Below are 20,337 nucleotides of genomic sequence, written 5' to 3'. Positions count from 1 at the left end.
CCTTTTTTTTTTTTTTTTTGTTAACTGCCCTTATTTCCACAAGGAATCCCTGAGACATACCCAAAACTGTACAGTGAAGATAATCACTGTTCAGAGAAACTGGTTCAACCCCTTCTGGTAGGATGTGTAGGATATTTTGCATGAGAACCCAACTGTTCATCACTTCAGAATGAATCTGTTTTCATTGGGACCATACGCTGTTCGGAACGCAGGTTAGATTCATTACAGGGTAAATTATCCACTTCAAAGCAGAAGCAAATGCCATGTCAGTCAGCTACATTAGAGCAATCTGCACCAAAGTTAAAGTTTTCCAGAGGATATCTGGGGACATCACCCACCCAGAGCTCACTTCCGTGGGCGCCAGCTGGTGAAGGCAGCAAGCAGATAAAACGTTAGCGCTGCTGGACCAAGTGCACGCGCACGTACTCTGTGCATCTCACCGTGTGTGTGCTTGGGGGCTAGGGAGGGGAAGGAGCACAGGAATGCATTTTTCCCTCATCAACTATGTACAGTTTTAAGGTCAAAAGCCTGAATTTCAACCTGTTGACTTCCAAACTAAATTCTGTGAGCCAAGGAAGACTGAAAAGGTGCCAACGCTTATAAGGAGCTGGAAAAAGAAAGCCTTCTCTACTGAGGTCCATCTACTGCCAAACCCACTGACTTAGTTCATGCTCCACTGCCACCCTATTCCACAGGGGCCAGAGAACAAGCGTGTGGAAGCAGAATACAACAGGGGAAAACGAAGAACCCAACAACCAGGAGACAAGTAGCAGAACAGCAAAGGAAAAGCTCCCAGAACAGAGTCACTTTTTTTGTTTTGTGTTTAAATGGATGAAGATATGGGTGAGAAAATTGTTCCAAGACACAGTATTCTGCAATTCCTCCTTCTCCCACAGGCTTTTCATTCCCAACAAAATAGCTGAGAGAGCGAAGTCTCTCACAGACTAGGAGTCACCTGAAGTTCAAATTTAAGCTTAGTAAATTCAAATGTCAATTTTTCCCCCATCCATCTTTACTTTTAGCTGGGCTTCTTCACACAGCTTTTAAAGAGAATGATCTGTAACTTTTGTGATTTTCTACTGATGCACTTCTCAAAACAAGAAAAATCTGTGAGAAGGCAGATGCTCACTAAAAGCCTACACATTCACTGCTGATGCTCCTCAGCATCCAACCTATCAGTGTGCTGTGAAACCCTACTCACTGAGCTGAGAAATATTTGACGTCTAGTACACTGTCATCCTAGCACCCCAGATGTATGCTATGAAATGCAGCAATCTCTCCTTCTTTGTATTTCACAGCCACAGTCACTTAGGACCAAGCCACAGAAGACTTACAGTTGGCATTACCTACCCTGGAGAACTATCTGAGAATGGGAGACTAAAAGAAAGAATGATGGATAATGCAGAAGGAAATAAAGGGAGGGGAGAGGGGTAAGAGGAGCAGCCCACAACATCCCAGCACTAAATATCACTCAAAAGATCCAAATCTACTCCTTTAGTTAGTATCACTACCACCAGAGGATGCTGCAACTGGCCTGCATAGGAGACTTCTTTACATGTCATGGCAAAAATTCAAAGGCAAAAAGAAACATCCCATGAGGAAAGCTGCCCAGACACCCACACAGTGCTTCACTGCAGAAGAATCATCACAGGTAAGTTGCCTACTGTTTGCCTGCTGAAAACTCCCCTTGCTGCAGCTTGCCTTCCACCACTTGAGAGATTTAGTACCAGGGAGCTGGTCCTGCTGATGCCTACAGGGAAATGCAACAGCCATTGCTGCTACAGCGCCATGGAGGAGCCGGAGCTTCAGATGTGGACCAGCAGCATGTGCACTTAATCACTAGGGACAACTTCTCAGTGAAGACACCTCTACAGGATAATATTCCTCGAGACCCATCTTCCCTAGCAAGGCAATTCAACCCTAGACTGTACTTAGATGTGGTTACACCAAAACAGCCTCTAACTGAATGTGGGTACTAGCTTGCAAATTCATTCCCAGCCCCTCTTTCAGTGTTTCTTCCCTTACATTTGTACTTCCAATGCCATCTCTGATTTTTGCCTAACGGGTTGTAAGCTTCTCAAGGCATACTAATGTTTTCAAACAAGAACTGTGAATCCTCATTCACTAACCTGCTGAAAGAAGTGGGAAGCCTAGCTGTTGCAGACGATAGTGTATGAGGCAGACCTTCATCTGTGCTACCTCTCAGCATTATTGATGTAATTGTTTCACTGACCTTTATGTCCAAAGACACAAAGAAGCTTGCTACCAATGAGAAAAGAACTAAGCAAGAATCTGGAAGAAGTGGAAAGCTGGAGGGGACAAAAAATGGCATCTTTCCTATCTTCTTGCATCACAGATGCATCTTCTTCTATCAGTTAATGACAAGACCTAAGAACAAATCAGCCTTGAGGTATCTAAGTGAATATGGCTCCCCTCGAAATTGGCCTAAAATCTTCCTAAGTGAAAGTGTGTCTAACAGAACACCTCACACACCAGGCCACCATCAGGCTGCTCCTATCAGCCTCCATGCTGTTATGTGTCATTCTGTCAATTCTTGCACTTTTGTACAAAAAATAATTGAGATGCAGCTATTAACAAAAAACGATCTTAATGGTACTTTATTCTAAATCTAATTCTTTTCTCCATTCTCTACAACTCAAATCTTATGTAAGGAAATTAACTTTTAAGTTAAACTAGCTTTATTCCATCCATTCATATGTAAAGGGCATGACAGATATTGACCAACTCAAATCAATGGACTGAAATTGCTACACTGACTCTTTGGTGAAAGGGCGATTAGAGTGCTAATTGCTGTACAAGGAGATGATATTCAAAAACCTCAGCAAGAGAGCATGAATGCTATTCAGGAATTACACAAGGAATACCTCATGCAGACCAGCAATACTTCCCGGAGGGAGAGGCGCCAAATTTTTGGCTGTGTGAGGTTCTCAATGGGATCTTCCACATCCAGCAGTAAGACACTGATCCACTGAACTCAATGGGCTCTGCAGGCGTAGAAGTCTACTGATACAAACTCTGCTGTAAACCTAAGATCAGTTCTCCTAAGTTCTCGTCAGGCTGGCAGTGGAAAAAATAGGAGGTGAATCAGGAGAAGGCAAGAATGGTGGCCCATTTCAGAACTCTATCAGACAGGACAGAGGGATTCCTACTTCCAATGTATATGAACAAATTCATTTTTAATAGTACAGTTTACTGCAAACTTAGTTTGCTCACTGAAAAATGTTACCTCATCACTTTTCAGGAAAAGGTCATCAAGGGATATACAAAACTGAAGTTTAAGTGGTGTAAGAGTCGATGTCCTAGGTTGCCTTATAGGAATGCAGATCCATAATGGCCAATGATTTCAAACGAGAATTATGAACCTGCATAACTTTGATAGCTTTTGAAATTCCCTGATTAAAATAACACTCAGATTAGGATCTGGATTCTGTTCTGAATTACACCAGTACAAACTCACAGTGACCTTATACCAAAGAGCTCCTCTGAAATTTATACCAATTTGAGCAAGCAGAACTTGGCCCTCCATCCCTCCCCCCCCTCACACCCTGCATTTGCTAAGAAAGAGAAATGTAATGTGGAGCAATTAAACCCTGCAATAGCTGCAGCTTCATGAGAGAGTTTGATGGGCACAAGAATCATTCCAAGACCAAAGTCCTGAAACCAATTTATAGAAATTAACATCCTCTAAAAGTGACACAAATACACAAGCAGATTAAAGAATTAACCATTTGGTATGCTAGTTCTTCACTCTTTTTCAGCCAGTCACCCAAAACATGAAGAAAGAATATGGACACAAGGAAAATAATTTGCAAATCAAACAGTTGTCTCCTCAACAAAGTGTGGGGAACTTAATACAAAAATAAATAAATGCCTTGTCAGATTTGCCTCATTTCACAATACCACTGGGCATTCCTCAATCAGCAGGACAATCACAAGCAGGATTTCATAGGCTTCAATTCAACTTTTTACATGATTTAAAAACATTTAAATGTTACAAACATATTTAAATCACCACTTAAAAAATATTTGCCTTATATTATTAAGATCTATTTTACCAAGTATGAAATAAGGACTTCATAACAACAGAAGCATGAAAATCATTTTTGTTTCCTCCACCCACATACACTTGCAATTTCATAAAGGACATACATGTCATCCATACTCCTTTAAGTTTAAGGAGGACAAACTTTTCAAGAAAAGGAGATAGTATGATTGCTATGATAGTAAGGAGACAAGACCTCTCCCATTTAAACTCTGTTCTTTAGCAAGATGAAAGGAGAGGTTTGGGTCAGAGTTCGATGTGGGCCTGACTGCTAATGAAATGACTTTCTGTAGAAACTAAACTTAGTTCAAAGATTTCTTGCTCAAACAATTTATTAGGCCTCCCTATCACATGTGCTTGGTTCTCAGTTTCCTGGATTAGACTAGAATATATGCAATAGGATGTATTACACTAAGGTGGAAGGAAATCCCTCTTCTACAGTCGGAGACTGAAATGTGGGTTTTTCTATTCTCACTCATTTGCATCACAGAAACAAGTCAAGAATAGTAGAGACTTGTTATACTAATGAAATAGGAGTTGCTTTTACAGTCAAAGTATAGTAGCAAATCTGAGCCCTATAAAGTCACAAGCAAATTCCTTTTTTCCCTTCCAGTAAAGAGATACATGTAAACACCTCTGGATTTCTGCTGCTGTTATCCCTTGGATTAAAAACAAAGTAAAAAAATAAAAACATCTAAAAGCTAGTGGACTCCATTCTATAAGAACTGAAATTACTCTGAAATTACTACCTAAGAGTCTGAACACTGTCTTCAGCAGGTGGGCAGTAAAAGCAAAACTGTCCTGCCAAAAAAAGAAAGCAAAAGAACTCTTATTTACCTATTTTGCTTTAGTGATTTATCTTTTGGTTAGCCACAACTGCTGATAGGTACCTGCTAGTTCCTTACACACACACTCAGCTTCATGTTAAGAGCATCAAGTCCCATAAGAAATCCAAAAACAATATGGCTTGGTGTGAAAAAAAGCTAATAAAGTCACAATTTGAAACAATTTGAGAAATGCAACCGTTTGGAACTTACCAAAGGGCCTGAACTAGACTTGTGTGGATGGGCAGAATACCAATTGAATTCTTCCAGTTTCACCTGGAAAGTATCTGTCAGCCTGTCAGGCAAGGAGTCTGGGACAAAGCCACACTTGAAAAGGCAAATCATCAATGTTACAAGGCCACAGTAATTCAGCAGGGAAGGGAATTTCTGCACAGGAATCTTCACTATACCATTATTCTATTTCAACATTTCTGGTTTTGTTGTTCTTTTTTAGTTTTTTTTTTTTCCTCTGGGTTAGCTTTGCATCAGCCTTCAAATTTATGGGCAACAGTCAATTGTTCCCCTTGCTGCTCAATGAATTAAAAATCATCATCATCAAAATAAAAGTCAGCATGCATTAAGAACAGTGACCAGATCCAAAAGGGGACAAATCCCACTTTTTCCACTTCTTCACCAAAAGCAGAAGAAGAACTGCTGCTTCCTGCACCCCAAACACACACACCACGCACACAGAGGAGATCAAGACACTATCTTAACAAGCTGTCAAACTCATTCTTGAACATGGTCTTGTTTTAGGACTTCAGTGCACTATTCTCAATTCAATGTGCGCAGCCAAGTTTTCAATGCCAGATGCTACCTTTGGGAAAATAAAAAATAATAATAATAATAAAAAGACTTCTGCCCACTGGAAAACTTTCTACCAGATGCTAATGGGATGGCAAGCACTGATCCAAACCCTAGGAATCAGTAACATGCATCCGTAATCTGAGGTATCTTCCCATTGCTAGGTCTTACTGCTAAGATCAATTACATCCAGTAACTGTGCTGTATCCTTAAGGAATTACTGGGGAACAGTGAACCCGCCTGCACTAAATGAGCACCAGTGCGTAACAAGCACATGTGAACGCTACAGCAAGGTTCACAGAGGGCTAACCCTGGTCAGTACTGAAGCTGGGGTTTTCTTTTTAACCCCTTCGTTTAAAAAAATTAAAAAAAAAAAAAAAAAAAGGGGGGGGGGGGGGAGGGAAAGGAGAGGACAGAAAAAAAAAATAAAGGAAGAAAAGAAAGAAAACACAGGTCCCCCATCTACCTGCACAGAGCCAGGCAGACAAGCTCAGCTGGAGGTGGTGAAGGGCGCAGATGCATTATTGGTACTGGTAGCGGTGGCACCGGTCACTGCAAAGCCTGTGGGAGGAGCTATGGAGCTGTGGCTGGGCTGCAGGTCCTTGGGGATGCCACTGTGGGAACTCAGCTGGTGCCCAAAAGCTGCGCTGAACTGAGGGAGCTGTTGTTTAGGGGAGGTGGAGGCCATGAGTTCAGCGGAGGCAGGACCCATGCCACTAAAACTGGTCTGCGGCAACCCCGGAAGCACACTGGAGCTGTTGGGGGTCACAGTGGCGAAGGCAGGCTGTGTGGTCTCTGAGTGCGAGGTGGTAGGTGGTGTGGACAGGGAGGTGGACAGGAGATGTCCATCTGCACCAAGAAGGTTGCTAAACGGAGAGGGGTCCCCAAGATTGACAGGAAGATTTCCCCAATGAGTTCTGGGGTTGACCACCCCGCTAAGTGGCACGTCCAGCTGAGTTGGGAGCAAGTGCTGTGCCATCATGGGCATCTCTGCTGAGAAGGTAGCTGCCAGGTTATCACCAGAAAAGGATGCGGTGTGAGGGGATGTGATATGGTCACTGTAGGGAGACGGCACATGCTCGCTATCATAATGGCTTCCATGGGGTGAGGAGTGTGAATGGTCACTGCTGTATTGCTGTCGTGAGGTGATCAGGTCATCTGCCTTGCTCAGCAGCTGGGCAGGGTGGGGCCTCTGGGAGGCATGGCTGCCATCGTGAAGTCCATGAAACTGTCCTGGGAAGGCTCTCTCCCCAAGGCCACTCTGGCTTATCAGAGTGGCAGAAGTAAGGCCGACGTTGGCTGGGGCTGAGAATTGCCCCTGGATCTGCCCTGCCAGGGGCGTAGGTGGGTTGGACAAGGTAGCAGAGCGGAGCAAGTTCTCATCCAGCTCCAGACTGGAGAAGTTATCATGTACTATACGCCCATTCAACAGCTCCCCCAGATCCGTGTTAACCTCTCGACTCAAGGACTGCATTCCTGGAGCTCCAGCACCTGTAGAGAACACCCCTATCCCTCTATCTGACAGCTCCTGAACTGGCACACCATCTGTCTGTGTAAGTACTCCAATGGTACTCAGGCACTCAAGAGAAGTTACAGCCTGTAGGGCCCGTTCCAGTTCTTCAGCCTCTTCTGTTGTTGGAAGGAGATCTCCATTTTTACCTGCAGAAACAGGGACATCAGAAGTTAAGCACTCATCTCAGGCGGCCCCCAGCACTCGAAGGATGCAGGGGTACAGAACAGCAGTGTATAAGTTTCCAGAACGGCTTGTGGTACAGAGAAACCTTTCTTCACCAGTGTTGACTACAAAAGCAGCGTAAGAAAAACTGGAAACTAAAACATTCCTCTCCTGTGAAATTCCTTCTCCCTTCCTCCTCTTCAACTTGTAGTATAAGGTGCCCCCCACTCTCACTGGATTTAAAGCAAAAACGCTTAAGCAAGATTTTCATCAGTGCTGCAATAAAATTCAAATTGTCTACAAATTCCTTTCTGCTTACTGCATTACAGCCTAAAATTTATACAATCAGTACAATTTAAGCTAATTTCTATTGAAGTGCATACACTGATATCATATCTGGTCAGAAAATGAGCAAAGAAATCACACATTCCACACAGCTCCAAGCTGTTCTTATTTCTTCGTTACCTGTGATAGTTACCAAGCTTCAGAATCCAGAAATTCAGGCTGATCAAAAGCTAATTTCATAAACGTATTTAAAGATCTTATTTTCACTCTCCTCTCCTTTTATCAAAGACCAACATTGAACGTGATTTCAGCCCCACTCAATGGCAGAAAGATGCCATTACTAAGAATATGCTTGATTAAACTGCAACACTGACAGGCAATAAAAATGCAAAATGAATTATTAAAAAGCTAAACCAATTAGGATTTACAGAGCAGTAATTATAAGAGCAAGCATTCATCTATACACACCAGCCTTCTCAAAGGCTGCTTTACTTCAGAGCTCACAAACAATAGGGAAGACGTATTCTCCCTTGTCTAGAAGTTACTGCCTCTCTGAGAAAGCAAGCAGCCCCTCAAAACGCATGCTTCAGAAATACTTGTTTTTGCAATTCACTGACTGCATTCACACTAGCATAGAATAAAATAAAACGGTACCTTCAAAGAAATCAAAATCTTGCAAGTCATCGGGCAGCCGTGGCAGGACATCAGAGAAGTCTTCCTGATTCAATTCCAAGTCATGTGGAATGTCTGTGATTTCATTGGCGATATCATCAGGCAGCTCATCGGCACTCAGCTCTGGGGTGGAGGGGCTCCTGGACAGAAAGAACCATTAGTCCCCAGTGTTTGACTTTGATTCCTTCAGACAACAACTATGAATGGACATTTCCTCACACTTTATCCATCAAATTCAGTATTTGCTCAGTTCTAAAATTACTGACTCTTAAGTTCAGTTGTTTTTTTTCCCCAACAGTCACATGGAGATGTAATTTCTCCAGAAGCATCTTCCTGCTCCAGATGCTGGCAGCACAGCAACATCACACCTTTCTACAGTACTTATTGACAACATTCAAGATAGCAAAGAGCAGGGTGGGGCAAGGCTGCCACTAACCGTATATGGGGCATCTCTACTGGCAGTGAGACACTGGCAGGCATGGTGAGGTTCCCTTGGGGCACTGCAGGAGGAATAGGTTTCTGGGGCCGGCGTGGGCCTCGCCTTCTCTTCTTCTTGTGTTTTTTGGTAAGTGCAGGTGGCTTTGTTTTTTTCCTGGGTTTCCTCTGCTGCTGGTGCTGAACTTTACGGGAGCTGTCCCCCCTCAAGAAGTTGTCCTTTGGGAACAAAACAATAGCAGCAGAAGCAAATAAAGAACAAGTATTACTTTTCTTGCCTTTCTTTCCCCTCATTATGTTCCTATGTCATGCAAGAGAGACCACTAACTTAAACCCAGGCAAGACACAAATATTAAGCTGTTTCTTCCCTGTCTGGCAAAAAAATCACAGACACCAAAGTTTGGGGTATGGTAAATAGAAGAGGCTGTATAGCGTTATTTAACAAAACCATCGTAACAAATCCTAACTAAATCTCTGCAAAACTGTTCTTTTGGTAGCATTCCTGTGAATACTTTGGTAAGGTGGTAATAATGGAGTGCAGCAGCTGCAGACAGCACCCTCAACTGTCCTCTTCCGTATAAAAGAGACAGCACTCTAGGACTAGGGATTTGTAAAGAGTATGGTTGAGTAAGTATGGCTTCACTGCTTTCTAAGAGTAACCCAGTGGCCATTTACAAAATAAAGCAAATATTTTTCAATTCTCAGTTACCATTATGCTGCGAATGGCAGAGGATTTTATCTGCTGCAGAACTAAATAGTGACAGACACGGTAAAGACTAGCTGGGAAAAGGGAAAACATCCCATACAAACCTGTTTGTTTAGCAGAAACCATCACATTTTAACCTAGAAAACTCAGTATTTCAGAATTATTAGAAAGAGGGGGCAAAAAAAAAAAAACCACAAAAAAACAACAGACTCCAACAACAGAACAAAACAGAACCAGCAGTTTTATGCGTACTGCCTTGAAGAAAGGGCAAGACAGTAGTGGCTGCACATGATCTGAGAAGTTTTGTTCTGGAAGATTGAAGGCATAAAGGGAGAGTAGAGGACATCATCTCTATTTGTGCCTTCTCTCACTGTGTTGTAGGCCACTGCTTTTCCTCTGGGATGCAAAGATCCCTGAAGGGGGTTAAAGACAGCTTCTTTAGTCACTGAAAGGTAAATTAAGTAGCAAAATCATTACGTTTGTAATTGCTTAATTGCTATCTACACTTCCTCTAGAAAATGCCTGGGATGCTGCGTAGCAAGGTTGTTTGAAAAGCAGTGCTCTGTCCATACCACAACTCATAGTACATTCAGAACCAAGGGCCAGGAGTGAGTCCAAATAAAATGGCCACAGGATCTCTAACAAAGACTTTTTTATTTCTTGATACAGGAGAGGAGGATATTCTCATGTGCACTTTGTTATATCATCAAAAGTATCTAAAAGATTTCTACAGCATACTTTAAACTAACCAGGAATCTTTTACCTTCTTAAGAAAGTAAAAGGCAATGAGCTCTTAAGTTTGTGAATTCTCCAGTTATCAAGCAAGTGTTTACTCAGTACAAAGAAATAATTATGGTTTTGTACTCACCATTTTTTTGGCATGTTCTTCGCACAGAGGTGTCTGATGTGTAATGTCAAAAACTGGCACAGAGCACTGCTGACCATCTGCAAACTTGGCCGTGCAACTTGAGAAGAGCTGCTGAGAACGGTTCAGTAAGATATCTGCGCATTTCTGAATCAGGAATAACACACAAGGCAATGATGGAGAAACGCCCTTTGATTTATCCATCTGGTAAAGATCAGAGCCTTCAACTTTATCTGTCCACGGATGCTACTTTTAATGAGTATCTTAACTTTGTTATTCAAGTTCAAAGCTAGGTAAGGCTCAAACCCAAGTTTTAAAGTGAAAAAGTGCATTCATGCAGAATCTCTAATGATTTTATTATATATTGAGATAGTTTTATGCAAGCAGCTATTTCACTAATGAGTTCTTAGCAAAAAGAAGTCTTTTCCTGGATTCTTAATCAATAGATCAATAGTACCAGTTGAAGCAGCGTAGTCAACACGACTATTTCCTTACAGACTAATGACAATCCATACTGAAACATTAAAGAAACACTATTTCTTAATTCAATCTTTTGAGGTACATTCTTGGCATTTATCTGTACAACTCAGACAAAGAAGTTTCAAGATCCTTCCTGCTCCCCTGAAAAAAAGATGTGTAATCAGACACAAAGGTCAAGTAAATCTAAACGTAAGCTCACTGATATTTCCTTCAGAAAAATTCCCTGCAGAGGTGAAAATGTTTCTAGTCTTAAAGCAAATCTAACAGGTATTTCATTGCGGCTTTTTTCAGCAACAGTAGAAATACTCCTTCGGTCTTGAATAGTTTTCAGTTTGTTCTACCCTCAAGATCATTAGGTGTGCTCAAAAAAATACTAAAATGCTAAAATGCAAAAGCAAAAGAAAAAGAAAATGGGAAAAAGAAACTGCAGAAGGCAATCTCAATTGCAGACTGCTTGTTTCAGGTTTCCAGTGAGAAGAAAGTATAAACAAAACAGGTAGAAATGCAAAAATTACTATTCTTGACCACTCTATATACACCCACAAACAAAACCACTTAAAGAAAAATAAAATAGAATTCTGAGTCACATGGAAGATCCAAAACACAGCCAAACCAAACAACTGAAAAGGTCCACCATCTGCTAGCAACTGGAAAAGAGACACACTAGTCTCTTAAAATACCAAAACCTTCAATAGAAGGAATTTCACCTACAAAAGCTCTAAGTCTTCATCTATAAAAATACCAAGACTGCAGAATTCTTAAGTATTCCAGGTCAGAGGTCTGCTTGTTTATAGTGTTCAGAATTAAACCTCACATCTAGTATGCTTCCTCCTCTCTGTGAGCTTCACGCATGAACTCTTTACATCTTTCCAGATGTTGCTTGAAATTCTCTGCACTGGGAGTTCTTCCTCATTTAGAATTTGGACTTTCTGACTCCCTCTCTTCTGTTTCTTTAGCAATGCAAAATAACAGATTTCCACCTTCCCCAGTCACTGCATACGTCATCTTTTTCAACCACATGTGAAAATTTGTTTCTATAAACCTTTCATAGGTAGGCAGCCTACTTGAATCTACCAAGAATTATATGAAAGCTATGAGATTGAGGGCCACGTGTTTTGTACCATTTTATCCATGAAATAAGATCATTTTCATACAGATTTCTTATACCCACTAGACATAGCTTACGGGAGTAAAACAATGTGACTACGAAAGGTATCAGTAACAAACCATTTATCTTCACTGTCTGCAGACCCACAAGGAAAAACTAAAAGCAATACAGCTGACAAGACACTAACAAACACTCATTACTTTGTGACAACATCTTTGTCAACGAACAACTCTAAAGCAGGAAAGCTTCCACTTCTAAACAGTTAAAAGGATACGCTGAAAACAATGCCTGGTGAATGGAAGGGCCTTGTTAGTGCATGGTTCTCCCTTCGAAGTCCCACTACAGGTTGTTGGTTCTGCATCTCTCTGCCTGGCGTGGCTTGCGCTGAAACAAAAGCATAAAAGAGTTTGGAGTCCAAAACTCAGTCTCAGGTATTAACTTACCACAACCATTCCACTGACTGTGGCACAGCAGGATGAAACACTGTAGATCACATGTGTGTGTGTCATGATCCAGATGGGTGCACATCTACTACCACACTCTAAACAGGGATACAGAATAGATGTCAATGAAAGGTGGATACAGAATAGATGTCAATGAAAGGTGAAGGTATGACTGTATTAACAGGATTGTTATTAATTTGATGGGGCCTTCATTGTAAAGAGAGGTGCTCTGGTGCTGTTACTATGTAAATATTACTACACCCTGCAACAGAGCCCTGAACAGCAATAAGTGAGTGTCATCATAGGTGATCCTTAAAATGAAGTCAACTTCCAGAATACAAAGTATTGGGTATGCCCACATGGGCAGTCAAGTGCATTTTCAAGCCTGTTCACAAATCAAAACATGCCGAGCATCCCCAGAGCTAACATGCAAGCATGTGCTCAGACAAACTTAGACTGAGCTCTGGAGTGGCAGAGCCTGAGCGTGCTCAACATGGGTAAAAGCTCTCCGTCATCAACGTGCTACAGCCCAATCCACCAGCAGGTCCCCAGAGTGCTTCCTCAGCACAGCCTCGGTGCTTTGAGCCTGAGCTGCAAGCAGGCAACCAGACAGCAGTGTGGATGAGTACTGCAAGTGTTACACAGCTCACTCGGTGTTAGCCTGCTCTCAAGGCATTTGTCACCTTCACGTAGATAAAAGCTGGAGGTTCCAGGGCTGAATTTCACCTCTGTACACGTTGTTTTCTAGGTTGACAAAAAGCTGTCTGTAGCCTGACTGCTTGCCTTCATCCATTACTGTCATCAACTGCACTTTGACTGAGCAAAGTTTTAGTTAGCGATACTACCCATGAAAGATTTTGTAAATGAAAAGTCTGCAGTTACCTAATTTAACTAGAGCAGTGATGACAGGCATACCTGGCTACACCAGTCTTCTGAGAACAATTTAATCTTTCATGTAATGAAAGGCCTCAGTAGCAAAAAACCCAGAAAGAGTTTGTCAGTTCTGGCAAGAGTTTTGCTGTAGCTGAAGTTTGGAGACATTTATGTGTCTTCATAAATGAGTCGTATACCTCTATATTACACTTTTGAGAAGTTATTCCAGCATCACTCCACCTCCCCAGCAATAAGCCCTCCCACTGCCAAGAACTACAGCCCACTGGCCAGGAACAAGAGCATCTAATCATCAGAATATACTCTCGATACCGGGCCTGTCTCTCATACCAGCTCTCCCCAAACCCACAGTAACACACCCTGTAAAGCAAAATCAAGAAATCAAAGGGAACTGGGGGTACCCAAGGGTTCAGACTTACTCAGTCTCTACACAACACATATCAACCAACTCTCAGTACGCCAAGAGCTGGAGGGATGTTGACATTACCTAGAAAAAATTCCCACTGAAGGTAACCTTCAGAGCTGTTAGAAGATTTTTGTTACCGAGTTTCATTTAATGCTAGATTGAGTTAAATCTAATAAAAAGCATGAACTTAAGTTTGATTTGCTGGGAAGAGAATTAAAAAGTGGTAAAGGCTGGAGGGGAGGGGAGTTTAAAAAAGCAGGAAAAAAAATATGAATTGAAGCAGTAAACTGCAGACCAAACTCAACACTTTCTGCACAACTGGGCTTAGCAAAGTGCCAGATATTTGGAGACAGACAAAATGCATACATTCATTAGCAAGAATAAATTTTAGTGGGCCACTAAGTTCTCTTAAGATATTAAAGAATCCAGCTACCTCTGAACAAGCAATCCACGTTTTAGAACACAAAGCTGAAAAATGCCTCTTTTAATAGAAAATGCCATGATTATTTTACCCTGATGGCAGCATTTTCATGCCACGGCTGCTCTGCTGTGAGCATGCCTACCAGTTTCAGAGTTCAGCATTTCAGCTTCAGCTGCTAGAAACCCTGCCCACCTTCACCCTGCCCCAGCCATGGGTTACTGCAGGTGAAGCTCTCACCTGCTACGAGCACAGGTCGCTCTGCGGAGCTCCTGGATCAGTTGCCCGGCACGCTCTGGCTCTCTGCTGGCCGCCTGCAGCAAGGCTTTCCGGAGCGTGTGCCGGCATTTCTTCTGACGAGATTCTGCCCGCTCCAGGCGGCAGAGGTGCTTGTATTTCTGCTGAAAGTAAGTGCAAAGTCTGGTCACCCTGGAACTCCTGTCATCCGCATTGTCATCATCGGACCTGGAGGCAAGAAAAAAGAAATAAATACAAAGAGACTTTAACCGATTTCTTTTTTTTTAAAGGAACTTTAACACGTCTATTTCATAGAATTGTTAAGTTGGCCTCCATCTTCTAGCCCCACAGATATCCAAAGGCTGCAAACAAGCAGGTTTGCTTGAGAAAAGGGTAAGAACAAGAACCTGTTTGAATTCTAAAGGTACTTACCCTTCTTAGCATGTCATTATTAGAGATTACATCAATTTATCATCAACTCTGACACATTTAAATGTCTGGAGCCTGCTGTTCAAAAAAAAAATCTATACTGTTAACCTTTATTTACTGTAAATGTCTCAGCAAATGAGACAAACTCTTAAATCAAAGTGCAATTAATGGTGAAGACTAGGGTGGGGAGCTACTCAGTGGAAATTTATTGAAGAAAGGTCATGTGGAGAAGATGGTCAAATTCTAACAAGTACCAAAACTGCTGACCTTTTCCAATTTCCCTTACTTTGCCAAGTGGTGTTTTTCCTCCTAAACCAGCTAGCTGTTCATGCTCCCTGCCTCCTGCACTAGACATATACCAATGCCATGCCCACAGCAGGAAAGGACTCATTTCACTCTTCTTATTAAGAAATACCCACAGTGTGTCCCTTGACTTTTAACACGCAAACCCAACCCTGCAGCTCTCACAGATAAGCCTGGACTGATATCCCAGTTTCATCACAGTTAGCTGCATGAACACTGTAGGGTAACACAGGCCACCTCCTCATAACTGCACCAATTCTGAGAGGATTTTTAAAAAGGGAGCAAGGGAGAAGTACCGGTGGCTACTTTGTAAGGAGATTTTAAGACAGTGCTGCTCTCCCTTGCTGCAACACTACCCATGCAGGAGAAATGCATGTTTAATTCTGAAGTTATTGAGGGGAAAAATCAGACCAGCAATGATCAGGACTGATCTCTGTCTTTGTTTGCTTGAGAAAGCTTTTTCCCATGTATCTGAGCTTTCTAAATGTCCAGGCACATTGATAACAACAGGATCACCAAAGCCATGTCAACGTGCTCAGTTTGATGAGATCAAATAAATAAATAAAATCACAAAGCAATGAACTTATCTTTGGGAACGACAGGGTCCCTGGTGATACCAAGTAGTCCTACACACCAGGCACCACTTTGCAGAAGGATGGTTTTGCTCCCAGAGCAACAGAGCGAACTGAATCTAAGCAAAGAAGACCTTGTTCAGTTTTTCCTTTAAGCTTTCCCTTACAGAACCAAGGAACTTTTTGTCAGCCTTCCTCATTTGAGAGAAAAGAAATCCAAACAACTGAAATCAATCCCATCCCCTCAAGGCTCTGGCAGTAGAGCTTGGTTGGTGAGACTGAAGGAACCAACATCCAAACCTGTGCCTGGCAAAGCAGAGCTCAACTGCTGATAGCAGAAGAATGCAAGATATCGGTCAGGATAGTTACTACACAAAGATCTAGAAAAGTGAGCAGAACAGCTGTTCCTGTAAGGCAGTATGACTAAAATCCACTTTCTTTTGTGGAAAATCTTATTCCATCTGCACACAGGCTAAATTTAAGAGACTTTCCAAAAGGCATCGTCACAAGAACTGCCCACAGAAACTCCACACAAGCACACACTGGTTTCTAACACACATTTTTAGAGGTTTATGTCAATTCAACCATACTACAAATTCTGCCCATTAAGACAGATAACAGACTACTTTCAAAAAATGTAAATTGCACGCAACTAACCACTGCAATTAACCGCTATGCGGCACATGCAGCTTGTTAAAGGTGTATAACGTATGTAACGTCTAAAATATTTTCACACTGAAGATGAAAAAAAAATTCACTTATAAGCATTCACAGAAAAGAATGCCTACTGAAACAAACAAACAAACAACCTGATTAGAAAAAATAATGTGCTGGAGCACAGGCTGCCCAAGGAAGTTGTGGATGCCGCATCCCTGAAGGCATTCAAGGCCAGGCTGGATGTGGTTCTCTGGGCAGCCTGATCTAGAGGTGGGCGACCCTGCACACAGCAAGGGGGTTGTAGCTAGACGATCATTGTGGTCCTTTTCAATCCAGGCTATTCCATGATTCTATGATACTCTATACAGATTTTCATCCTAATTTATTAGAAGAAAGCAAATATATGGATGGAATCGGTCACACATAGATCAGCCTGGGGTCTGAAATATTGCTTTATCTGCTCTGGGACTTAAACAAATGTGCATACATATTAATTTTAAATATGGTTACAAAATTTAATTCAGCGTTAAGTAAAGAATATTCCTTAAAAAAAAAAAGGTCTTTCTGGAGGAAAGAGACTTTTTCAATGCAAATGTCTCTACATTGGAGAACTTGAGCTTGCCTTTCATTCAAATAGACAGAAAAAAGTCATAGTATTTTAATACATTTTGAATTGAAATTTATGAGATCACTCTATAAAACAAGATGAAGACACATATATAAGACATAGAAAGAAGTCATTCCTGCAATTAACAAGGGTTTATTTCAAGGCAGTTTCTAAAAAACCTACTCGGAAGCTATTTCCCAGCCAGCTAGATTAACCATACATATTTCTGTGAGACCTAAGCACAGCACAATGACATCCTCTTTTTTTTTTTCTTTTTCAATAAAACCTAGGCAAGCATCAAAACTGAAAGATACTTTTTACTTTTGTCCCTTCATAGATAACTTTATCACCCTCTGCTTCATCTATTTTCTTATGCCACATTTATAACTTTTGAAGCTGAATTTAATGTGTGGCATTTTGATTTTCAAAAGAATTCTGAAAATGCATGCAAGCCATCTGATAAATCATCCAAAGAGCTTCTTCCCAACCCTTCCCTGTAGGGCTGTCATGCATAGTCATCAAGGGAATTACCATTGACTTCATGAAGAAAACAAAGGCAGTAAAAAGGGAGAGCAAAAAAACCAAAACAACCTGTGAGCAGGTAGCACTTTCTTCTACGCATCTGCTCTGAGAAGCATTCCTGCTGCTGTCTTCAGAGGAGTCAGATGGAAATAGGCGTGCTATGATGACTGCCTTTGGCTTGTACTGAATTACGTAATAACCAATGAAGTGACAGTATTGTTGAAATCCACCTTAATTATTTCTGTGAGTAGGTGCTTTTAGGGTCCTGAAATACTTCTCCAAAAGTATACTTCTAGATACCATGTACTGGCATTAAGGGAACACATCAAATAGCAATTACAGTTGTATAACTTTTCCCATAACTCAAACAGTCATACTCATCTAACCATCTGCATGGAATATTTTACCATGTTAATTGCACATACAATTAACTTACTATAGGAATGTATCTTCAAGAAATATTCTAAACTAACAAAAAAGACAAAAACAATACTTTCAAAGTTAAATGACATTTCCTGCAGAAGCTAAGAGAAATATTTGGAGGGATCTCCCAAAGGAACTGCATTGAAGACTTTGAGAAGATCAGTCTCAAGTGTATTTAGAAGAAGGTAAAGAAGCAATTTGTTTGAGGGTTATAGTTAATGTGTGTGCTCAAGCACAAATGAAAAAGAGAGAGAGAATGGCTTTAATATGACCAGCTTAACTAGAAAGAAGAGTAAGCAAATTCCCACAGTTTTAGGCATATGCTTTTGGAACTCGATGGCTTTTGGAAAACTATTTCCACTGCTTTCCTGCTTTTTTTTTTTTTAATCAAAACTCAGAGCTCAGGAAGCTGACCAAATCAGGAGCTATCAGACTGAACTGCCAGCAATACAGTATCATTTTGATCAATCAAATCACCCAAGAAACTGTTTGAACTTGTCTTCAGCAGCCGACAGACCAAAGTGCAAAAATGTCCAAGTGCTCAGAAGCTATTTCCCAGAAAAACATTTCATGTAGAGAAAACCTCTACAGAAGGTTGCAGAACAGAAATAAAGTTTTAGCAGGCTGACAGCAAGTGCACGTGTCAATGTTTATGAATAAACTAAATCAGGAAAGCTGCTGAGAAGCAGCCAACGCTGGGCAGACTGACTGAAGTACAAAAGCAGCCAGTACTACACAAAAATGTATCCATCATGATCAGTTAATAAACTGTTTAATTCAAATGCATAAAATGGTAGAACAGATCAGAAAGATGTCAAGAAAAGGTATCAATATGAGAAATGATGAGGAAAAATTCAAAGGAAGTTAAGACAAATAGAAGACAAAATACGCACGGATGACCTTTAAAAGTTATGGAAAAAAAAATCACCAGGGATCTAAGGAAGAAGTAGTTCAAATGTCAAAGAGAGATGAGCATATGGGAGTCATTTGATAGATATATCTGCTTTGAACATTACGTGTGATTTAAAAGATGAACTGAATGTTGCTTCATGTTCTCCCAGAACATTTTGGTTCAGAAGTCACCTTTTAAGTAGAACTAAAGCTTGTGAAAGTTTACTCTCTGACTTTCAATGCCCTAAAAACAATGGTCTTTCATAGCTTCAAAACTCCTTTCTTCTTAAAAAGTAAAAATCTACCCTGTGATTAGGCTTCGACTCACTAAGGGCTCTCAGTACTTGGTATGTTGCTGCCTGTCCTGATAACAGCTCTGTTGCTCACTGTGCAGACATGCTTCAGGGACAGATAGAAGCTTGGACAAGTCTCAGAATTTCCATTTAACAATGAGATGATGCTAAATGCTACTTAACTGGGATATTTAAAGAATAAATAAATGGGAGAAAGCTGTAGTATCAAGCAATCCATTAACTTACTGGAAGAGAACATCTTTACAGTAACTACAGTCAGATATTATTGAGACCCAATTTCCTTTTGTTAACAGTTTCTTTACACCAACACACTTGAGATGCTTTGCTTCAACTTTGCACCTTACAACTTATGTTAATAAGGATGTGTATTAATGATATCCTGGTGTAAGTCCAGATTCATGGTTTAGCAGAATAATGAGACCAGTACTGGCTTTTCTGCACCAACAGCTGACACCTGCTCAGACACATCCCCTTCCTCCTTTCAGTGCTCCCCAGTATTTAACAACAGTTTATTCACTTCTTACTTACTAAAAGAAATAACATGCCCTTTGAAAAAAAAAAAAAACACATTAAAACAAAATCCTGCACAATTACCATTACAATTAACAAGTAAAATGCAGTAAGTTTACTAACAAGCTTATTCACAAACAGTAGGGAAGACAAGAAACCAAAAACAATTCCTTTCTCCTTTGGTTACAAGTCAGGAAATCTCTCCATCCAGCAAGACATACAAGTTCATGAATAAACATCACTAAACCCAACTAAATTTAGGCTAATAAGCTTAAATTCTTTCCTGATGCATCCTTCTCACAGCAGACTGCACAGAGGTGTCCACTTTAAGTGAAAGCTGGGGCTGAAGGCAGAACACTGTTTAATAGCTCTTTACAAACGAGTTCAAAAAATCCTTCGTTTCAGCAAAACTCATAAAGGCCCAATGACTCCACTGAAGTAAATTTCATATTTAAATGATTTACTACACCAAGGCCAGCATGAACATTGATGAATCATACTCACTCATGTCTTTCAAAGCCGAGGGTTTCTCGGACAGACCATGCGACCTGGTAAGGGGAGGTTTGCTCTGAATCCTCCAACTCCTCTCCACTGTCTTCAGACCAATCCAGCCCTATGGGTATTGAAAACATGAAAGCTGGGTGAAAAGTGGACCTGCCTCCCACAGGTCTCTGAACAACCTGTGGCAGAAAAGACAAACGTGTAGCACAGCTTGCAAGCAAAATTATGTTTGATTAAATATATAATATTCTCAATTAGAATGCAAACTTACATTAGCATCATTATACTGTGCAAAC

General features: G+C 41.0%; 1 protein-coding gene across 3 annotated transcripts in view; it reads right to left on the bottom strand.

The window, feature by feature from the left end:
* Positions 1-20,337, bottom strand: part of INO80D (INO80 complex subunit D) — a 44,217-nt gene that overhangs the window by 5,572 nt on the left and 18,308 nt on the right. For 2 of the 3 annotated variants that reach the window (XM_042822162.1, XM_042822164.1), the window contains 8 exons: positions 20,045-20,153; positions 14,316-14,540; positions 12,192-12,301; positions 10,333-10,466; positions 8,760-8,977; positions 8,306-8,463; positions 6,158-7,350; positions 5,355-5,704 (listed from right to left, as the gene is read on the bottom strand). In XM_042822162.1, the coding sequence (XP_042678096.1) occupies positions 6,182-7,350; positions 8,306-8,463; positions 8,760-8,977; positions 10,333-10,466; positions 12,192-12,301; positions 14,316-14,540; positions 20,045-20,153 (2,123 nt within the window). In that variant the 3' untranslated portion in view covers positions 5,355-5,704; positions 6,158-6,181. Of the gene's footprint in view, positions 1-5,354; positions 5,705-6,157; positions 7,351-8,305; positions 8,464-8,759; positions 8,978-10,332; positions 10,467-12,191; positions 12,302-14,315; positions 14,541-20,044; positions 20,154-20,337 lie in introns of those variants that run through there. The other variant, XM_042822163.1, reaches the window with a different exon arrangement.

The sequence above is a fragment of the Centrocercus urophasianus genome, unplaced genomic scaffold (genome assembly GCF_019232065.1).
Source record: "Centrocercus urophasianus isolate 14NV4802_14NV808 unplaced genomic scaffold, USGS_Curo_1.0 seq_20, whole genome shotgun sequence".
Classification (NCBI taxonomy): domain Eukaryota; kingdom Metazoa; phylum Chordata; class Aves; order Galliformes; family Phasianidae; genus Centrocercus; species Centrocercus urophasianus.
The sequence above is the reverse complement of the archived record's forward strand: the minus strand, read 5'-3'. Positions and strand labels throughout refer to the sequence as shown.